The sequence below is a fragment of the Salvelinus alpinus genome, chromosome 5 (genome assembly GCF_045679555.1).
Source record: "Salvelinus alpinus chromosome 5, SLU_Salpinus.1, whole genome shotgun sequence".
NCBI classification, from domain to species: Eukaryota; Metazoa; Chordata; class Actinopteri; order Salmoniformes; family Salmonidae; genus Salvelinus; species Salvelinus alpinus.
This window is the reverse complement of record NC_092090.1, coordinates 82,042,109-82,064,379: the sequence shown is the minus strand read 5'-3', so window position 1 is coordinate 82,064,379 and position 22,271 is coordinate 82,042,109. Positions and strand designations below refer to the sequence as shown.

The window sequence follows — 22,271 nt, the reverse complement described above, 5'->3', positions numbered from 1 at the left end:
GGACCTTATATAGACAGTTGTGTGCCTTTCCAAATCTTGTCCAAGTTGTTGAAACATCTCAAAGATGATCAATTGAAACAGGATGCACCTGAGCTCAATTTCTCAGTCTCAGACTCAGTTTCGAGTCTCATAGCAAAGGGTCTGAATGCTTATCTAACTAGGGTATTTCTGTGTTTAATTTTTATACATTTGCAAACTTTTCTAAAAACCTGTTCACTTTGTCATTATGGGGTATTGTGTGCAGATTGAGGATATTTTTTTATCCATTTTAGAATAACGCTGTAACGTAACTAAATGTGGACAAAGTCAAGCGGTCTAAATACTTCCTGAATGCCCTGCATAGTGTAGTTTAACATGATTATTTTATGACTACCTCATCTCTGTACCCCACACATACCTTATAAGTCGAGCAGTGATTTTCAAACACCGAATCAACCACAAAGACCAGGGAAGTTTTCCCATAACTCGCAAAGAAAGGCACCTATTGATAGATGGGTAAATTTTTTTAAAAGAAGACATTGAATATTCATTGATTATGGTGAGACGTTATTAATTACACTTTGGATGGTGTATCAATACACCCAGACACAACAAAAATAGGGTTCCCCCAGATTAGACGGGGCTTAGACTCTTATGGGTTAAGAAACCAACTGCAGTCTGTCGTCCTGTCATCTTAAACCAGTCTTCTCTTTAACTTCATGTGTTTCTGATTAACCCTTTTACGCTTCTTTACTGTATTGTATACACCCAAATGGTGGAACCAGCTTCGCCCTACCGTCGGGACAGCTGAGTCCCTGCACAACTTTCGAAAAATTCTGGAAAACCTACCTCTTTACGAAGTACTGTATCCACAATTTTTTAATCAATTTTTAAATAAGGCTGTAACATAACAAAATGTGGGAAAAGTCAATGGGTCTGAATACTTTCCGAATGCACTGTAGCTATCTTAAAATAAAGGCACTAACTGTAAGTCACTCTGGATAAGAGCATCTGCTAAATAACCAACATATAAATGTTGTATTAATTTGCTTTAAATGTGCCCTATCGGTGTAATTGTGCTGCAACTGAATAGCTCTTCTGGGACAATAAAGATCTATTCTATTGTTCTTAGGTGAGGAGGAGATAGCCAGGGAGCTGGAGGAGCTCTATGGTGACATCGATGCGCTGGAGTTCTACCCCGCCCTCATGCTGGAGAAGACCCGCCCCAACGCCATATTTGGCGAGAGCATGGTGGAGATGGGGGCTCCGTTCTCCCTGAAAGGCCTTCTGGGTAACCCGATCTGTTCCCCTGAGTACTGGAAGCCCAGCACGTTCGGAGGCCAGACAGGCTTTGATATAGTCAACTCAGCCTCGCTGGAGAGACTGGTGTGTCTGAACAGTAAGTGGTGTCCGTACGTAGCCTTCAGTGTGCCTCCAGCCGGGCAGGAGCCGCCGCCAAGGAAACCGTCCACTGAACTGTAAGCTATAGTGAGTTTACTGTAATTCATGGTTACGTTAGTGTTGTTGTATGGTATTATTGTAATGCCCTTGCCCACCTTTGATGCCTGTACTGTATATTATGTTTACAATGCAATAACTGCATTTATGAATCATCACCAAGTTCCCTATGTACGTTGTACTTTGTGAACATGAAAAGTAGCCTGGATAAAAACTCATAAAATAGTCCGACAGTGAAATAGTCTGTAATACGGTTTATTTTATATTGATTTAGGTCTACATTACAGTACATCCATAATGATCTAGCAATGGTCATTGATTTAACAGTATTTTTGCAAAAAGGTACAAACGACAATCACATTGTGGAAACTGTATAATAGAATATTGTCAAATGAAGTACAGCGGTATTATTTTAACCTCTTGTTGGCCATTCTTGAGTAAATAAAAAATCTATTTGATACAGTACTGTTTTTGTTTGTTTTACTTCACAGAATGTGAATGTTAGATCTGTGTCAAATAACTTTAATATTTTTAGTTGCTATTTTATCACCCATACAAAAGGTAACAAGATCACTAAAGATTGATATTTTTATCCACCAAAATAAATATGTAAGATTACAAAATAAAAACCTTTGTTTACAATCACTTCTGTTGACATTGTAATTGTTAGCAACAATTGATACTGTACATGTTGTTGAAACAAATACAGTGATAAATACTGGAAAAACAGAATTCTAAATTGTTACACAGTAATGTCTGAGGGATGAATTCATGGCAGTAGAAAAGGAAATTCATGAAATTGAGACATTTCACTGAACATAAAGTGAACTGATCCAGATAATGAAAACACAAAATCACTGATCATCTCAATTTTGGGTCCGCTGGGTCTCAGTTGGGACTTAAGCCCTGTCGTCATAACATCTTCCTTTGGTTTCAGCACAGAAGTAACAGTCTGTTTATGGCCCAACAGAGAGAGAGAGGGTTACCTGAATAGGAAGTGTACAGCAACAAAGATTGCAATATTTTGTACACTGCTGTTTTCTCCTTGGCTTTTTCATTGTAGAATATACAACTGATAAAAATGTATTTGCCACATTCAAACTAGTTTATGAAGTATATAAATATAATGGACATGTACACAACACTATATATATTCAGTAAAGTCAGAAACCATGGCATGTAGAATATTATGGAAGCAGTTAATACTTTTTTGCCTATATTACATATTGTTTTTGCTTCCTATGAATGCATTATTTTAGGCCTAAAGAACCATTATGTAACTGACATTTTTAATACACATTGAAGCCATAATACATTGTTTCCCTATTCAAAGACTTCAGTAGTAAGAAAATAGAAAACTGAGCAGAAATAATAAATATGAATAAATTATTCTCATGATTTTTCTTTGCGAAGGACAGAAACAGAATACATTGAAATTACTGTATGTTATTGACACATTTGTAGTTGACTGGTACGGTATGTGTAGCGCATTTAGGTTTGATAAAAGGCATCAGAGTAAAGGCTGTTGTCCTATAGTCTTCAGTGGATGGTTCCAGAATCCAGATGGATCCCTCTTTCTCATACACACACATTCTCCTCACCACCGACAGAACAAGACAGTTGAAATGTGAAGACGACCAACAATCTAGCCAAACTCTCCAGTGGGGACTAATGGCAACATCTGTGTTGGAATAATCTCTCCATCTGCCTTTCCCAATATCTAGTTACTTACTCTGGCGCACGCTAGGAGCCGATTGGTCATACTCCTGACTATGGGCCAATCGGGAGCTGAGCTGGGGCCCTGGAGCAGCAGCGGCAGTAGCATTGATCTGGGTGACGGCTGCCACAGTCGTGGTGGTGGTGGAAGCAGGGGCTGCTGGGTAGAAGTGGACATCAACGGCGACGGTGGTAAGCCCCAGGGAGATGCAGTGGGAGAGGAGGAGGGGGGCATTACCGTGGCAGATGCTGACGCTGTGGCGGACCGGCGTGGCATAGGGCTCAGCGGTCTGGAGGGTCAGGGAGGAGCGCAGGCTTTCCTCACGCGCAGGAGGGGGGGAAGGAGAGAGAGAGGGGGGATGGGGTAAGATTTCTTGGCCCTGGCATTGTCCATATTCTACTCCTCCGCCCCCCCAGTCCTCCACACACTGCAGCTGGATGCTGGGGTGAGACAGGCTGCATTCCTTCTCTTCATCCAGGAAGGGGTCAACCTGAGGTGGAGAGGATCCAGACAGCTGCTGCAACCAAATTTGTAATATATTGGTATGGTAATGTGTGGGAAATGTTATATTTGACCTGATTTTACATATTCATGCACGCGCACACACACACACTGACCTGTGTGTCTTCGCTGGGCTCAGGGTAGGTCTCTGCTATGAACGAGTGTTCTGGAGTGTGCGGGGGCTGTGTCTCATCAGAGGCAGGGTCTATCATCACAGTGACTGGGCTGGGGGCAGGAGGCCTGGCACGTGTATCTGATGTGTTGGGGCTTTGTTCAATCACAGCCACCAAATCATCATCCTCAAACGCCCTTTCAGAACAGAGGATACATGTACTTAATATTAGCCATCACGGAAAGTACGGCCCTATTTTCATAGAGATATCCTCCACAACAACAACAACAACAATGGTGCTGAAAACAGTCACCTGTTCTCATAGGTCCTCCCAGTGTCCAGACGTTCAGCATGTCTGCATGGGACGCCCAGGTTCCTGGGAACTGTGGAAGACAAGGCTAATGGGATTCAATAAGAGAAATTAATATTTCCACTTCTGACTCCATGCAGGGTTCAAATCACATACAGAATCTTGGGAATGAGCAAAACAATTTTTATATTTTTTATAGGGGTTCCCACATTAATAGGGAGTGCCCTGGTTTGTTATGAGTGTGTCTTAGAGTATTTTAAACAATGAGTACAGTATGCCAAAGGGTGGACAATAGGAGGAAGTTACAGTACAGAGTGAGCTATACAGGCCCACTGACTTCTAATAGTGGGGACAGGCTCGTTCTTCTGGACCAGGGAGTAGAAGGCCATGGTGATGAAGATGAAGGCCATAGACACGCCCACTCCCACCACGATGGGGATGTCATGTTTCTGCAGTACTGGAAGCCACGGAGGAGGAGGCTTTACTCTGGGGGAGGAGAGACAGGGAATGAGACAGAGCGAGAGAGATTATTCAAATATTCTCATTGTTAATGGTGATTATAATTGTCAAATGATCAAAATACAGTATGTAAAAGACAGACTTTGGATATTAGGAGGTTCAGTTGTGATGTACATTTCTCTTGCAACATTATCCAATCAAAATAATTAGGAACATAACCAAGTCATGGTCTCATTATGCAGAAAGTTAGGTCGTTACAGTCAACAGAATAATACGCCCACGTGCATGTCGTAACTCGTGCAACTATGTAAGCAAGATAAAGTGATAGCAGCTGTGGTGGAGTTTCATCTGGAGTTTAAGCCTGTCAGCCCCAGATAGATAAAAGCTGCATACCGGTATCTACAATCTTCACCAATCCAAATCCAGACATCTTTGGCAGATCATTATCTATTTTAAGAAATTCAGGTCTTGAAAGTTCTTGCATTGATTAAGCCTTATTGTTGCATTCCATTAATTAAAACATTGAGTATTATATTTTTTGCTTTTCTCAAATAAATGTATGGACATTGTAAGCAGAGACAGTAGAAACTATCTAGTGTATGATGTAACGCAGGGATCATCAACTAGATTCAGCTGTGGCCCGATTTTTACTTGAGCGGATGGTCACAGGGCCGGAACATAATCACAAATAATATGTAGACTGCAAATTGACCGCAGAAGCCCAAAACATCATTTCAAACCATGCTTAAATTGGTAAACGGTCACATATACTGTATCTCTCTATTATGCGTGGGAATACTTTGGGAACATTTTTCCAAATTAAAATCACTTGGAACTGATTTGCTGGTGTTTTTACAGTCTTTAATGTGCAACAGTAAAAATAAAATAGAAAATGTGTTGTTTTTGCTCAGAAAACATGGGGGGCCAAATAAAATCACTTGTGGTGAGCTGCTAGTTGGGGAACCGTGATGTAAGCAGGCAAGCCTGGGAGGAATAAAATTCCCCTCTGTCTCCCGCCTCCTCTCTCTGTACCACATGGTGCCCTACCTGGGGTCCTCGTTGGTCCTCATGGGGGACTGAGAGGTGTTCCTCTTCAGCCACTCTGTGGGCTCTGTGTCATTGGGCCTAGTTGTTTTGGCTGGATGAGCTGGGTTAGCAGGCTGGCTCGTGTTCTGCTGCAGGTGGTCTGGGGTGGAGGCATAGGGGGCACTAGGGCCCTGGGGGTCAGGGGTGGGGGGTATGGTGATCAGGTCAGGAAGATGGGTGTTTGAGCCTGAAGGCTGGGTGAGGAGATCTGTACGCTGGGTTTGTGTAGGTTCAGGCTGGGTTGGTAATGGTTGAGGCTGAGGCTGAGTTTTGGATGGTTGAGTCTGGGTTTGTGAGAGTGAAAACAGGGTGATGGTGCTAGGATCCTGGATATGTGGGTCTGAAGGATTACTTTGAGTTCCAGGACGGTGGGTTTGAGTGATTGAGTCGGGAGCATGCAGGCTTTGTATGAGTAGAGACTGAGTCAAAGGTTCTTTGGGCTGGGTAAGAGAATCAGGACGCTGGGTAAAGGGATCAGAAGGGTGGCTGGGAGAGTCTGGAGGCTGCGGGAGTGAGACCAGAGACTGGGTAATACTGCCAATGTGGTTTAGGGGTTTAATTGGTTGCTCAGTGACTTGACGCTGGATATGCATGACTGATGGCTGGTTGTGGAGGCTTTGGGATACGGACTGTGTTAATGGAGATTGGCTATGTGGGACTAAAACCTGCCGTTGTGTTACTGGGGGTGGGTTGTGTGTTAATGTTGGCTGCTTATGTATTATTTGAATCTGAGAGAGTGAGATGACTCTATGAGTTACTGAAGGCTGGGTGAGTAGGTCTAAGGGTTCAAATAGAGGTGGAGGTGGGGGTTGTAGCACTGGATGCTGGATCTGTGTGACTGGGGGCTGGGTTGGATTGGCCGAGGCCAGGTCCAATGGGAGCAGAGAGTGAAGGTCAGGTGGCACCAGCAGTCCTGTTTGTCCTCTGAAGAGACCTGCTAGTCCTAAAGCTGTCTGCCTGAGAGATGAGAGCAGTCGTAGAGTGTCAGGAGTAGACACTTGGGTGATGTCATTGCTTGAGTCTCTTTGAGTTGCTCGGACTGCAAATAGAAAATAATTGTATCAAACAAAACAATGCATGCTAGTAGAACACCAAGAAAACCACTCCTTTCTTTGTGTTTCTAGGCTCAATAGCTGACTGTATAAAGTTTGATGCCAAAGAGTGTGATTCAAAATCAAGAATCCACATTACATAAAAAAGGTAAAATATTGTTTTGGCAAGTAAATACAGCAAAGGGTAGTTAGTACAAGGATGTGCCTGCACTGCATACTACAGTTTATGTTTTTGTCTGTACACACCTGTGCTTCCTCCCTGTAGGGAGACATGTGAGTGGGTCATCTCAGAATGCTGAACTAAACTCAGGTCATTACTGGACAGGGGAGTTCTCTGCTCTGCTTCAGTCTTTGTGACCTGCAATTTGTGAAAAGATGTTAGTCAGATTCATGAAATTTAGCATTGATAAAACGCATAACACACAGAGCCACTGACAGCCGTTTGAAATAATTACACAACTGAAGAGAGCCACAAATATGTGACTCAGGATGTTAGACATGTCTACTACTGATTATGGTAAACAATTCAGCAGACAAGCGATAGAGACTTTCACACCAACCTCATTATTATTCACTGCAGACACAATCTGTCTATGCTGCCTTTCTCTATCAGCTGGGTCATCTTCGGCTTAAGATAGAGGAGATAATGATGAGCATATTTGAATACAGATCCCAGAAAGTAACTACTTTTTTAAACTATTTGAATACAGATCCCAGAAAGTAACTACTTTTTAAAACTATTTGAATACAGATCCCAGAAAGTAACTACTTTTTAAAACTATTTGAATACAGATCTCAGAAAGTGACTACTTTTTCAAAACTATTTGAATACAGATCCCAGGAAGTAACTACTTTTTAAAACTATTTAAATACAGATCTCAGAAACTATTTGAATACAGATCTCAGAAAGTGACTACTTTTTCAAAACTATTTGAATACAGATCTGAGAAAGCAACTACTTAAACATATATATTTTAATACAGATCTCGAGAAGTAACTACTTTTCAGAAACTATTGGATTGGCTGCCTTCAACTATTGGTAGGGCTGCATCTGGAACTGCATGTTGAAGATAGAAATAAAATAAATAGAAATAAAATAAATAGAGCACAAACAATCTCCTGTACTATTCCAATCCATCTGACAGTCGCTCCCCCTCTTTGGCTGGTCACTGGTGTAGCCTACACATTTCATGTTGGACACAAAACTGTTCGAACTATTGCATTCCCTCAGTAGGCCATTTAGCATAAGCGCGATTTCCTACAAACTTCATGTCATACACAAAACTATTCGAACTATTGCATTCTATGCCTCAGAAAAGCAGAAGCGCGATGTCATGTTATTTTTTCAGGTGGGGAGTAGGCTACATGCAGCTATTTACATGTTTTGCACAAAATACATTATCGACATGTATTTTTACTTTTTCGGGTAACGTTAAATGCTTGGCTGCCTAGAACGTTCGGCTGCCCAGAAGTAGAAGAGGGTGAGTAAAGACCGAAATGTGAAGGAAGGGGGAGGGTGAGCAGCAGCTACGTTACGCCTATATCACATCGACATTGAAGTTGCGTTTTGGTACACCAGAGGTACATTCATTTCCAATGGAACGCTGCGTTTGCCTTGCAGCATTGCCCAGCAGAGGCAATTGCAGTGCGTTCTGTGTGGTGCAACAACAGTTCAACATTCACCTTCTGCTACCATTTCTGTCAAATCCAATGTATGCACTGCCTCTGCAATGCAATGCTGCAAGGCAAACGCAACATTCCATTGGAAATTAATGTACTTCTGGTGTACCAAAATGCAAAGATGATATAGGTGTAATAGAAGCATTAGCTTTGAGAAATCGGTTTCAGGAGGGGCGGGGTGGGGCGAAAACGATTTATCTGTAGCCACGGCCTTAATTTTATGATACCTGAAAATACTGAAGAGAAATTCAAATCCAATTGCAAACAGCAAGTTGGATGCTTAGCAAAAACAATTTTGAACCTCTTTGTCCATCTGACGGAAAGTGTTCTTGTTTCAAACACACACTATACCATTTATAAAGGGATAGTTACGCTGAATACAAACTAACATGATTTTCCACCTACCTTGGCCATAGTTTATTCAAGAAGGTCGTTTTTTATATATTTAGTTTCCTTTCAACACTTAATAGACATATTTTGTTACTGTTATCATTCTCAATAACACTTAACATTAAATTGGTATTGTGCCTGTGTAATAAAACTGTAATTACTTTTGGAGCAACATTTTATTAGTATGTTGTTCCATAATACTTTGGTAAATGCATAGCAATGAGCTGAGAGTTTTTGTAACTACTGTACACAAGAGGAATAGTGATGCACTATATTGCAATTTCCAAAGTCCTATGTAACAACAATGTTGCTATTGTAATATTCAAAGTTACTACACATGTATAAGAAGTTGATGTCAAGTGTATTACCTTATGTCTCACTCATTATGAATATATATTTGTTAGTCATTTTGAAGCTGCAAAAGTGGTCTACTTTAATGTTGAGGTGATATCATAAAGACATGGTTAAACCAGAGATGGTGAGGGTGGCTCTTCTCTGCTGTCGTCCCACTATGTTCTCAGCGGTACAGTGATAGTCCCCTGCATCAGACACCTGAACACTGGAGATATGCAGAGCCCCCTCATCTGCACACACATGAAGGCACAGTCACACATTCACCAAAGCTCTCATTACTCTCCTTACCACCAATCTCATCTCTTCAGATCTGCAAACACTAAAGTAGAAGGGACTATGCCATCATAAGGGAATGTGGTAGGGTATCTTTCTTGGCAGGTGTAAGTTTTATTTAAAATGTGACTGGCTCACCATCTACATGCCTCTCCAGGGTTGGGGTGATGGAGTGTCCCCTGGTCCAGGTGTACCTGATGGGAAGGTCCCCCACTGCCCTGCATGGCAGGACCACAGAGGACCCCTCTGAGCTGCTCACTGCCCCCAGGAAGGACACTATGATGGGGCTTACTAAGCCAGAGAGAGGGGGAGAGAGAGAGAGCACCACATTGTCTCAATACATTCAGGTACTAAGCACCTTAATCACACGCCTGAGCTTCACTTCCGGCTAATGTGATGAAGTTAACTTTGTTGTCCATACATGGGATATAGGCCAAGATTTGTAGCATGATCAACAGTACTTGGCTCTATTAAGGCATCCAGACATCCATTATACACACAGTTCTATAGTATAACATCAAACAGAATGTGTGTACTGTACTGGGGGAGGTAAGTTACCAGCGACACGTAAAGTAGCTGTTCTCCGGTCATGCCCCACAGTGTTGGAGGCTTCACAAGTGTACGTGCCCTCATCATAGCTCCTGACAGACAGGATGTAGAGGGTAGTGTTTCTCACGCTGAGAACAGAGAAGCTTGTCATTCATTACCACAAGAAGGTTAGTGGTCTGCAAGCTAACGGTTCCTGACAGATTGGTTGATTACGCAAAATACTTCCTCTAGTGATCAGTAGCACAAGACTGTGTTCGCCCACTGTGCTAAAGCCTCACAGAACCACCTCTATTACACTGAACGTACCCCACAGCGATCTTGCCACCAGTCTGAATGGAGTGTCCCTGTTTGGACCAGACAATGGAGGGGAGGGGCTGTCCCCAGACCTGGCACTGGAACACCACCTGGGCCCCTACAGGGACCGTCACCACTGGTGGCCACAGCCTCACAGAGGGAGGTGCTGGTGGTCAGGGGGAGGAGGAAGAATAGGCTGGTGAGCTTGTTACTTCTGTACCTAAGGAAGTATATCTCAGATAATAAACTGTGTCTTTGATTATGATTACAAGTATATTTGTATGAATATTAACATGCTGTATCAGGTATCATCCTGAATATCTCCTATACAGACACATGACTAGACAATAATAAGCCTACATCCTGTGTGATGTCATACAGTATCTACCCAGAACGGTCAGTCTGGCAGCGCTGGAGGTCACAGATCTGTACAGGTGGACGTTGGATGCTCTGCAGAAGTAGACTCCACTGTCTGTGTCATAGACACTGGAGAAACAAGCACTTAAATACAGCTTGAAACTGGTACAGTATGACTGGAGGACTACCATCATACAGAAAAATAATCTAGTCATACACACGCACACACTGTACACACACACACACACACACACACCTGTGGAAGATGAGGTCTCCACTAGGCCTGACAGTGAAGTGTGTCTTGGGAGCGAGGAGGCGGTTGTTTTTAAACCAGGACACTGTTGTTGGAGGCCTGCTGTAGGGGGGTCTACAAACCAGAGTAACAGACTCCCCCATCCTCACAGCCTTGTTGGTAGGCTGCTGGACAAAGGTCCACCCCATCACTGTGGAGAGGGAGGGAGGTACTGTATGTCAGTAAAGGGGCTAGTATAGATATGATATTTGGGTTTGATTGACAACAACCAGAGTACCTGCTGGAAGGAGAAAGGCAGTCTGAGACCTGACTATCTCCCTCTTGTTCCTGGCCTCACAGTGGTAGGAACCCTCATCATCCTCAGACACGTTCCTGGGGATAAAGGGCATAGCACACATTAATATCACTTTTGTTATCTCTGCTTGCTTTTTACATTTGATTTAAAGGTAAACAACTTTTATAATGTCTTAATGTCCTCAAGATCTCACTTGAAAACAAGCAGCTGTCCCTTGTTCTGCAGACTCAAGCCAGAGTTGTTCACAAGGAGATGGCTGTCTTTGAACCATTGCACTGTGGGAGGTGGGAATCCTCGGACAGCACAGCGCATGGAGGCCTCCGTATCTATGGCAACTGTGATGTTGTCAGGGCCCTCAGTGATCTGCAGCCTTGTAGGGACTCCTGCAGAGCAACAGAAAAACATGAGGGTGTGCCTCAATACTATACAGTGGCTTTCTTTCCTAGGTTCAGTTTCCTTATGTTTAGTTGCCCTACTTTAGTCAACCTTGATTTAGCATACAGCATATGAGTTGGATGAGTTACAGGAATGAGGTATACATTGATACAGTAGTGTTAAGTAAATGCAGCAAAAAAAGAAACGTCCCTTTTTCAGGACCCTGTCTTTCAAAGATAATTCGTAAAAATCCAAATAACTTCACAGATCTTCATTTTAAGGGTTTAAACACGTTTTCCATGCTTGTTCAATGAACCATAAACAATTAATGAACATGCACCTGTGGAACGGTCGTTGAGACACTAACAGCTTACAGACGGTAGGCAATTAAGGTCACAGTTATGAAAACTTAGGACACTAAAGAGGCCTTTCTACTGACTGATAAACACCAAAAGAAAGATGCCCAGGGTCCCGGTGTGAACGTGCCTTAGGCATGCTGCAAGGAGGCATGAGGATTGCAGATGTGGCCAGGGCAATAAATTGCAATGTCCGTACTGTGAGACGCCTAAGACAGCGCTAAGGGGAGACAGGACAGACAGCTGATCATCCTCACAGTGGCAGACCACGTGTAACAACACCTGCATAGGATCGATACATCCGAACATCACACCTGCGGGACAGGTACAGGATGGCAACAACAACTGCCCGAGTTACACCAGGAACGCACAATCCCTCCCTCAGTGCTCAGACTGTCCGCAATAGGCTGAGAGAGGATGGACTGAGGGCTTGTAGGCCTGGTGTAAGGCAGGTCCTCACCAGACATCACCGGCAACAACGTTGCCTATGGACACAAACCCACTGTTGCTGGACCAGACAGGACTGGCAAAAAGTGCTCTTCACTGACGAGTCGCGGTTTTGTCTCACCAGGGGTGATGGTCGGATTCGCATTTATCGTCAAAGGAATGAGCGTTACACCGAGGCCTGTACTCTGGAGTGGGATCGATTTGGAGGTGGAGGGTCCGTCATGGTCTGGGGCGGTGTGTCACAGCATCATCGGACTGAGATTGTTGTCATTGCAAGCAATCTCCTCCAGCATGACAATGCCACCAGCCATACTGCTCGTTCTGTGCGTGATTTCCTGCAAGACAGGAATGTCAGTGTTCTGCCATGGCCAGTGAAGAGCCCGGATCTCAATCTCATTGAGCACGTCTGGGACCTGTTGTATCGGAGGGTGAGGGCTAGGGCCATTCCCTCCAGAAATGTCCGGGAACTTGCAGGGGCCTTGGTGGAAGAGTGGGGTAACATCTCACAGCAAGAACTGGCAAATCTGGTGCAGTCCATGAGGAGGAGATACACTACAGTACTTAATGCAGCTGGTGGCCACACCAGATTTTGATTTTGAACCCCCCCTTTGTTCAGGGACACATTATTCCATTTCTGTTAGTCACATGTCTGTGGAACTTGTTCAGTTTGTCTCAGGTGTTGAATCTTGTTATGTTCATACAAATATTTACACATGTTAAGTCTGCTGAAAATTAACGCAGTTGACAGTGAGAGGACGTTTCTTTTTTTGCTGAGTTTACTTAAATAGAAATACTTAAAAGTTCTACTTAAGTCGTTTTTAGGGGTATCTGTACTTTACTAAGCCTAAGGCTTTCGACTCTGTCAATCACCACATTCTTATCGGCAGACTCAATACCCATGGCTTCTCAAACGACTGCCTCACCTGGTTCACCAACTACTTCTCAGACAGAGTTCAGTGTGTCAAATTGGAGGGCCTGTTGTCCTGGCCTCTGGCAGTCTCTATGGGGGTGCCACAGGGTTCATCCCTCAGGCCGACTTTTTTCTCTGTATACATCAATGATGTCGCTCTTGCTGCTGGTGATTCTCTGATCCACCTCTACGCATACGACACCATTCTGTATACTTCTCGCCCTTCTTTGGACACTGTGTTAACCAACCTCCAGACGAGCTTCAATGCCATACAACTCTCCTTCCGTGGCCTCCAACTGCTCGCTGCCCACACCTGCCCGCCCGTCCAGCATCACTACTCTGTCTGGTTCTGACTTAGAATATGTGGACATCTACAAATACCTAGATGTCTGGTTAGACTGTAAACTCTCCTTCCAGACTCACATTAAGCATCTCCAATCCAAAATGAAATCTAGAATCGGCTTCATATTTCACAACAAAGCATCCTTCACTCATGCTGCCAAACATACCCTCGTAAAACTGACTATCCTACCGATCCTTGACTTCGGCGATGTCATTTACAAAATAGCCTCCAACACTCTACTCAACAAATTGGATGCAGTCTATCACAGTGCCATCCGTTTTGTCACCAAAGTCCCATATACTACCCACCACTGTGACCTGTATGCTCTCGTTAGCTGGCCCTCGCTTCATACTCGTTGCCAAACCCACTGGCTCCAGGTCATCTACAAGTCTCTGCTAGGTAAAGCCCCGCCTTATCTCAGTTCACTGGTCGCCATAGCACCACCCACCCGTAGCGCGGGTCACCCCCAAGCCAATTCTTCCTTTGGCCGCCTCTCCTTCCAGTTCTCTGCTGCCAATGACTAGAACAAACTGCAAAAATCTCTGAAGCTGGAGACTCTTTACCTCCCGCACTAGCTTTAAGCACCAGCTGTCAGAGCAGCTCACAGATCACTGCACCTGTACATAGCTCATCTGTAAATAGCCCATCCAATCTACCTCATCCCCATACTGTATTTATTTATTTATCTTGCTCCTTTGCACCCCAGTATCTCAACTTGCACATTCATCCTCTGCACATCCTACCATTCCAGTGTTTAATTGCTATATTGTAATTACTTTGCTACCATGGCCTATTTATTGCCTTACCTCTTTTATCCTACCTCATTTGCACATACTGTATATAGATTTTCCTACTGTATTATTGATTGTATGTTTGTTTATTCCATGTGTAACTCTGTGTTGTTGTATGTGTCGAACTGCTTTGTTTTATCTTGGCCAGGTCGTAGTTGCAAATGAGAACTTGTTCTCAACTAGCCTACCTGGTTAAATAAAGGTGAAATAAAGGTGAAATCTTTACCTTCATAGTCATAGACAATTGTGTACTGTTTCCACCACTGCTTTGATACAGGATACAGAAACAGACCGACCTCAACACTAGTTCCGTCATCCATGCTGTTCTAAGAGGACAGGACAGGGCAGACAGAAGGGATAGGGAGTAGGGGAGAGGCTGTGCATTGTCTCACCTTGTACTGTGAGTGTAGCTGCCTTGCTTTCCCGGCTGGTGTTCAGTAAGGCGTTGTGTGTAACACAGACGTATTCCCCGTCGTCCTCCATTGAGACATTAGAGAGGTGAAGAGTGCCCGAGGTCTTCCTCTGGTTACCCCCTCCATATTGCCCCTAGAGAAACACACTTTGTATTTAAACATACACAGCCACACACAATCAAATTTACATACACAAAGATAAAAATTGACATGCGATCATATCCATTTTTGTACATACACAAAAATTGACATGCGATCAAATCCATACAATACATGCAAAGCCTAATGCATTTGATACCTGAATCTGAGCGCCTTTGGTGAAGAGTGTGTTGTCTTTGAGCCAGGTGATGTGTGCTGGGGGGGAGCTGTCCCCTGAGACACACTGGAGGAACATTGCCCGACCCTCACTGACTGTCTGAGACTGAGGACTGAAGAACACCCCCTCCAGGTCTACACACAAAGACACACAGTATCAAACAAAGGATCCAATGTATCTATGTTTTTCTAATTTCCGAGACAGATTTCACAAAAAAGCCAGCTAATATGTGTATTAAAGCTAATGCATTGTATTATTTCAGCAGAAAATATAGAAGAGCTGAGAAGGACAACTAACCAGCTTCCATCACTTGGACAACAGTCATGATGTGTTTGGCTCCAATGCCTGCACTACAGACATATTTCCCCAGGTCCCCCTCTCTCAGCTGGGGGAAGAACAGAGATCCGTTGGCCAATTGGTGGATCCCTCTGCCAGGACCAGGACTCAATGCTGCTGGCTCTCCACTGGCCCTCTCCCATCTAACAGACAGTTCCCCCTGGCTGCTGGAGTCATACACTGCACAGTACAGTGTGAGGGGAGCACCCAGTACACCAACACCATCCTCTGGATGGATGGAGAACACTGAACACAGACACAAGTGTGAGATACAAACCGGAGAGAGAGAACAGGCGGCAAATTGACAAATTGTATTCTGAGACTTCCCTATTAAGGGTTGATCCTATAAGTTATGTTAAGTAAGACATGAGACCCAGTCAGTCTAATTGTCAGTAACTTGTCATAGGAAAGGATACAGCAATGATCAGTGCACCAGTTAGGCACCCACATTGCTAGTTATGTATAGTAAAATGAATACTTCAAAACATTCATGTTAGATGCAATCATTGACAGTGAAGTACCCAGCAAAAGTGAGTATTGTTTTGAGTTATTACTCTGCAGAATAAAATAAAAACATAAGAGTATTCAATAACATTAATATATGAATTTACAAAAGATCTAATGATTGAATATGTTCCCAAACATCCAGTCTACCTGAGGACTGAGCGAAATCACAGATTACAGTGTGGTGTGAAGCTGCATGTTGCTAGGAGACAGATGAAGCTGAAGCAGGTTTTTTTTTAAAGCCTTTTGTCACATTATACATGGGGTCTGGAAATTTGCATTGGGACTATTTAGAAAAACTGGTCTCGATCATTGCAGAAATCATGATAGTTATCAGTATTTAATTGACACATAATTATCTCGTATTATTAGTGTTGCAATTCATAAAGGTGGACCTATCTAATGAAAACATTGTTCTGTAAGTGTCATTAATGATATGACGAGAAAATAATCACCAGTATTATGCAATAATTGTGCAGCAACCAGTCTATGCATTAATTATGGATACAATCATTAGGCAACACCAAGTTCATGACCACATCTGGCCCCACTCTTTAACATTAAACGGCATTAACAGCAACAAAAGCGAGAGCATACATACTGTGCACCCTGTATTTAATTTGCCTCTCACTCACCCAGGTCAGACAGGGCTGGTTGACCATGAAGAGAGCAGGAGAGAATGAGCAGCCAAAGGTGAGGGGTCACAGGAGGGGAACTGCAGACAAACATAGACTCGAGCATCTTACTGCAGGGCTCCACCTGACACTGAGATCCAGAGAGGCTCGTCCATGGCACCAGCAGTGTACGTGTCCTGAAAAACATTGTGCCCATCATATTATATAAGTAGGTTTAAAAAAGGTAGCTTGAATGTTTGACCAGTTCAATCAGGGGCCTGGCCTGATTTATTTCAAATTTTTCCTGTGTTGTTTGCAATTATTCATCTCATTGTGGATTTATTATAGTGCGTAACTAATAATATTTTGCATCCAAAAGGGTTGCCAATTGTGTTGCACTGCTGCAGTTCTTTTGTGCACGTGCATGTGTGTATGCATTTTCTCAGTGGTCCATGTAATATATGAAAGAGCTCACCACTCTCTCTGTCTCTCTGTCTCTGTCTCTCTGTCTCTGTATGATACCTATTTTGGTTGTGTGTTTCAGTGGTACCGCGATGGCAGTGGAGCATTGTCTGTTACTAGCCTCTTTACTCTCTTCAATAGGCCAGCCACTTCATCCTCCAGTTCAGCAGCAGCAGCCCCTCCACTCAATGAAGGTGACATGAAAAGGACTGCGGAGCTTTGTACTGTGAAGATCAGTTATCATCAGCCCCCCTGGAAGAAAGCTGCCTGTCTGATCACATGGGCTTTCATGCTCATGCTCAGCCCAACATGTCTATGTAAGGATAGAATGACTATGTGATGTGACAGTTGGTGCTCGTAGAGGCATGTGTTTCACGTACATGAACATTGATTTTAATAGTATGGAAACATACAACACCAAAGGCAACAAAGCTTACACTTCAATTTCCATTCAACGTAAATATTTCAAGTAGATGCCTGACAATTCGACACTAATTTAAGTGTAACAGTGCAGGCAGTGTGGACACAGAAAACTTAACCCCATAGAGGCGATGTCTGTGCCCCCACATAAATCTAATTAGCATAATAACTAAAAATATTTAAAAATCTGTCAGTTTAAGCTAGAGATATATTTTTGCATTGTATGCATCTCAATCTGAGGTGAAATGTGACAGTTAGGAGCAGTGTTTGTCAGACCATGAAATGTCCTGAAAATCAGTCTTCTCACAAAATCGTCTGTAGCGTCCAAGTTTGTAGGTTTGGCCTACAAACTACACTGAACAAAACTATAAACGTGACAAAAAATTATTTCAAAGATTTGACTGAGTTACAGTTCATATAACGAAATCAATCAAATTAAATTAATTAATTTGGCCCTAATCTATGAATTTCACATGACTGGTAATACAGATACCCTTAAAAAAAAGTAGGGACGTGGATCAGAAAACCAGTCAGTATCTGGTGAGACCACTATTTGCCTCATGCAGCGTGACAGATCTCCTTCGCATAGAGTTCATCAGGCTGTTGATTGTGGCCTGTGGAATGTTGCCCCACTCCTCTTCAATGGCTGTGTGAAGTTGCTGTATATTAGCTGGAACTGGAACATTTCATACACATTGATCCAGAGCATCCCAAACATGCTCCCGGGGTGACACGTCTGGTGAGTATGCAGGCCATGGAAGAACTGGGACATTTTCAGTTTCCAGGAATTGCGTACAGATCCTTGGGACATGAGGCAGTGCATTATTATGCTGAAACATGATGTGATGGTGGCGGATGAATGGCACGACAATGGGCCTCAGGATCTCGTCACGGTATCTATGTGCATTCAAATTGCAATCGATAAAATGCAATTGTGTTAGTTGTCCGTAGTTTATGCCTGCCCATACCATGACCCCACCACCACCATGGGGCACTCAGCAAACCGCTCGCTCACACAATGCTATAAACGCCCTATGCCATCTGCTCGGTATAGTTGAAACCAGTATTCGTCCGTGAAGAGCACACTTCTCCAGCGTGCCAGTGGCCATCGAAGGTGAGCATTTGCCACATGAAGTTGGTTACAACTCCAAACTGCAGTCAGGTCAAGACCCTGGTGAGGACGACGTGCACACAGATGAGCTTCCCTGAGATGGTTTCTGACAGTTTGTGCGAAATTCTTCGGTTGTGCAAACCCAGTTTCATCAGCTGTCCGGGTAGCTGGTCTCAGACGATCCTGCAGGTGAATAAGCTGGATGTGGAGGTGTTACGTGGTCTTCAGTTGTGAGGCCGGTTTGACATACTGCCAAATCCTCTAAAACGACGTTGGAGGCAGCTTATGTTAGAGAAATGAACATTTAATTCTCTGGCAACAGCTCTGGTGGACATTCCTGCATGCCTATTGCACACTCCCTCAAAACCTGAGTCATCTGTGGCATTGTGTTGTGTGACAAAACTGCACATTTTAGAGTGGCCTTTTATTGTCCCCAGCACAAGGTGCATCTGTATAATGATCATGCTGTTTAATCAGCTTCTTGATATGTCACACCTGTCAGGTGGATGAATTATCTTGGCAAAGGAGAAATGCTCACTAACAGGGATGTAAACAAATTTGTGCCCAAAATTCAAGAGAAATAAGCTTTTTGTGCGTATGGAACATTTCTGGGATCTTTTATTTTAGCTCATGAAACATGGAACCAAGACTTTATATGTTGCGTTTATATTTTAGTTCAGTATATTATGACCCCTCTATGGAAAGATGAGACTCTCACGAACAGCGTCTTGGGACTCGTCTGAAGTCAGTACAGCTGATCTGCCAACTTCTGTCTGTAGAGTCCGAACAGTTTGGGCTACACCTACAGTACCAGTCAAAAGTTTGGACACACCTACTCATTCCAGGGTTTTTCTTTTTCTTTTCTACATTGTAGAATAAGAGTGAAGACATCAAAACTATGAAATAACACATACAGAATCATGTAGTAACCAAAAAAGTGTTAAACACATTTTTAATCTTTTTTTATATTTGAGATTCTTCAAAGTAGCCACCCTTTGCCTTGATGATAGTTTTGCACAGTCTTGGCATTCTCACAACCAGTTTCATGAGGTAGTCACCTGGAATGCATTTCAATTAACAGGTGTGCCTTGTAAAAGTTAAATAGTAGAATTTATTTCCTTCTTAATGCATTTGAGCCAATCAGTTGTGTTGTGACAAGGTAGAGCAGATAGCTCTATTTGGTAAAATACCAAGTCCATATTATGGCAAGAACAGCTCAAAATTGCAAAGAGAAATGACAGTCCATCAATACTTTAAGTCATTAGGGTCAGTCAATCCCGAAAATGTCAAGAACATTGACAGTTTCTTCAAGTGCAGTTGCAAAAACCATCAAGAGCTATGATGAAACTGGCTCTCATGAGGACCGCCACAGGAAAGGAAGACCCAGAGTTACCTCCGCTACAGAGGATTTCATTAAAGTTACCAGCCTCAAATAAATGTTTCGCAGAGGTCAAGTAACAGACGCATCTCAAAATCAACTGTTCAGAGAATCAGGCCTTCATGGTCGAATTGCTGGGGGAAAAAACGACTTAAGGACACCAATAATAAGAAGAGACTTGCTTGGGCCAAGAAACACGAGCAATGGACATTAGACCAGTGAAAATCTGCCCTTTGGTCTGATGAGTCCAAATTTGAGATTTTTGGTTCCAACCGCTGTGTCTTTGTGAGACGCATAGTAGGTGAACGAATGATCTCAGCATGTGTGGCTCCCACCGTGAAGCATGGAGGTGTAATGTTGTGGGGTGCTTTGCTGGTGACACTGACAGGGATTTATTTAGAATTCAAGGCACACTTAACCAGCGTGGCTACCACAATATTCTGCAGTGTTGCGCCATCCCATCTGGTTTGCGCTTAGTGGGACTATCATTTGTTTTTCAACAGGACAATGACCCAACACTTCTCCAGGCTGTGTAAGGGCTATTTGATCAAGAATGAGAGTGATGGAGTGCTATATCAGATGAACTGGCCTCCACAATCACCCAACCTCAACCCAATTGAGATGGTTTGGGATGATTTGGACCGCAGAGTGAAGGAAAAGTGCTCAGAATATGTGGGAACTCCTTCAAGACGGTTGGAAAAGCATTCTAGGTGAAGCTGGTTGAGAGAATGCCAAGAGTGTGCAAAGCTGTCATCAAGGCAAAGGGTGACTACTTTGAAGAATCTCAAATATAAAATATATTTTGATTTGTTTAATTAAAATTAAATAAATCTTCTTCAGGCTAGGGTCCTTTTTTCTCAATTTCCGCCTGACTGACGTGCCCAAAGTAAACTGCCTGCTGCTCAGGCCCTGAAGCCAGGATATGCATATAATTGGTACCATTGGAAAGAAGACACTTTGAAGTTTGTAGAAATTTTGGAGACTATAACACAATAGATATGGTAGGAGAAAATCCAAAGAAAAACCAACCAGAATTTTAGCGGGACACCTAGCCTTAAGTTAACACTTTTTTGGTTACTACATGATTCCAAATATGTTATTTCATATTTTTGATGTCTTAGAGTGTAATGGGTTAAACACTGTGATAGTGAAAGTGGTCCCATGGCCATGGACCCTGGCTGGTAGTGGAAGTGCTTGATAGTGGGCATGTGAATGGGCACTTACGGGCCTGACTCATCTGGCATGGGAAGCAGAGCCAGCAGTGGGTATGCTAACACACAGCTATCTGATGAGAGCCTGGGGGTGTGTGTTTGCTTTGGCCTCACAGCAGACCATTTACCTCGCAAGCAGTTTAGCAAGTCATTAAGATTGGATTTAATCTCTCACTCAAGCACTTAAATGCTCTGTCTCTCTTTCCACTAAGATTTTCTTTGTTTTGGTTTCAGATGTTTTGCCTTATAGACATGCATTATTTGTCAGCAGCATTTTTTATGTAAAAGAACAATCATACTCCAATGAGACAGGCTCCCAAACCATCAAAATTCTATCAATTTGTTTTTGAATAATACATTATTTATGTGTAATATTGAAAACATACATATAGATGCATGAAAATAATTCCAGTGCTTGTAAAAGGCCACTGCAACATTACCAAATTAATATGAAATGTAATTACCAGAAAAGCACAAACACCCACTGTAATATTCAGTATATTTGAATGTAACTGCAACTAGCACTATTGTTACTGGAACCAACACTATAGCTTTAAACTATTCAAATGAATGACAACATAAAATTCAGAAAGCATGGAAGTGTTACATATTGTAGCAAAATAACAAAAATTACAAGACAACCTTTGCTTATGCTACTTATTTGCAAGTTATAGAAATATGAAATACAGTATTATGATGTATAAAGTAATATACTTTACCTTCATCCAGTAGATCTCTCCAGCTCTCTCCAGTCTGTGCAAACTCTCCGTTCGTCAGCTGCATATGCTTAGGTTCCAGGTGGAAAGGACAAGCCACGCTCACTTGCACTTGCACGCACTCACACACACACACACACACACACACACACACACACACACACACACACACACACACACACACACACACACACACACACACACACACACACACAAACAGAAGAGCAGAGCATAATCCAATTATAGCCATAATGAAGAACAAAACCACCTTCACACACATGAGAACAAGGAGATCCCAAATATTCCACTTCCAACAGTATTATAACAAGCTTATTATCACGATACAATACAAAGTATTGTGTTTCTATTATTGTTCCCAGTGAAGGAGCACTGATGAGTTGTGAAAGAAGATATGCACAGATAATGAAAATTCATATTAATTATAACTC

The 22,271-nt window shown here is 42.8% G+C and overlaps 2 protein-coding genes across 5 annotated transcripts in view; one reads left to right on the top strand and one right to left on the bottom strand.

The window, feature by feature from the left end:
- The window catches only part of ptgs1 (prostaglandin-endoperoxide synthase 1), a 49,654-nt gene extending 47,755 nt beyond the window's left edge, over positions 1 to 1,899 (top strand). For both annotated transcript variants that reach the window (XM_071403675.1, XM_071403676.1), the window contains one exon: positions 1,112 to 1,899. In XM_071403675.1, the coding sequence (XP_071259776.1) occupies positions 1,112 to 1,461 (350 nt within the window). In that variant the 3' untranslated portion in view covers positions 1,462 to 1,899. The remainder of the gene's footprint in view (positions 1 to 1,111) is intronic.
- LOC139576992 (uncharacterized) lies at positions 1,677 to 21,922 on the bottom strand. Of its 3 annotated transcripts, none has more exons than XM_071403674.1 (20): positions 21,826 to 21,922; positions 16,546 to 16,721; positions 15,368 to 15,652; positions 15,053 to 15,204; positions 14,734 to 14,887; positions 11,313 to 11,502; positions 11,102 to 11,196; positions 10,828 to 11,014; positions 10,603 to 10,700; positions 10,227 to 10,380; positions 9,930 to 10,048; positions 9,510 to 9,662; positions 9,215 to 9,328; positions 7,235 to 7,302; positions 6,921 to 7,032; positions 5,584 to 6,661; positions 4,415 to 4,563; positions 4,081 to 4,165; positions 3,772 to 3,964; positions 1,677 to 3,644 (listed from the first exon to the last, which is right to left on the bottom strand). In XM_071403674.1, exons 2-20 carry the CDS (start codon positions 16,649 to 16,651, stop codon positions 3,162 to 3,164), a joined length of 3,975 nt encoding a protein of 1,324 aa, XP_071259775.1. In that variant the 5' UTR covers positions 16,652 to 16,721; positions 21,826 to 21,922; the 3' UTR covers positions 1,677 to 3,161. The 3 variants fall into 3 exon arrangements, with proteins under 3 accessions (XP_071259775.1, XP_071259773.1, XP_071259774.1); XM_071403672.1 differs by having other exon boundaries at positions 1,677 to 3,671; positions 21,826 to 21,921; XM_071403673.1 differs by having other exon boundaries at positions 1,677 to 3,668; positions 21,826 to 21,921.
- Between the last annotated feature and the right edge of the window lie 349 nt (positions 21,923 to 22,271).

Excerpts from the sequence above, each read along its gene's own strand:
- LOC139576992 (XM_071403672.1), bottom strand. The coding sequence starts at position 16,651 with ATGCTCGAGTCTATGTTTGTCTGCAGTTCCCCTCCTGTGACCCCTCAC. Across the intron at positions 11,503-14,733 it reads AGCTACACTCACAGTACAAG|GAGTCCCTACAAGGCTGCAG; the intron begins GTGAGACAATGC and ends GTTGCTCTGCAG. Across the intron at positions 4,564-5,583 it reads AGGACCAACGAGGACCCCAG|AGTAAAGCCTCCTCCTCCGT; the intron begins GTAGGGCACCAT and ends CTCCTCCCCCAG.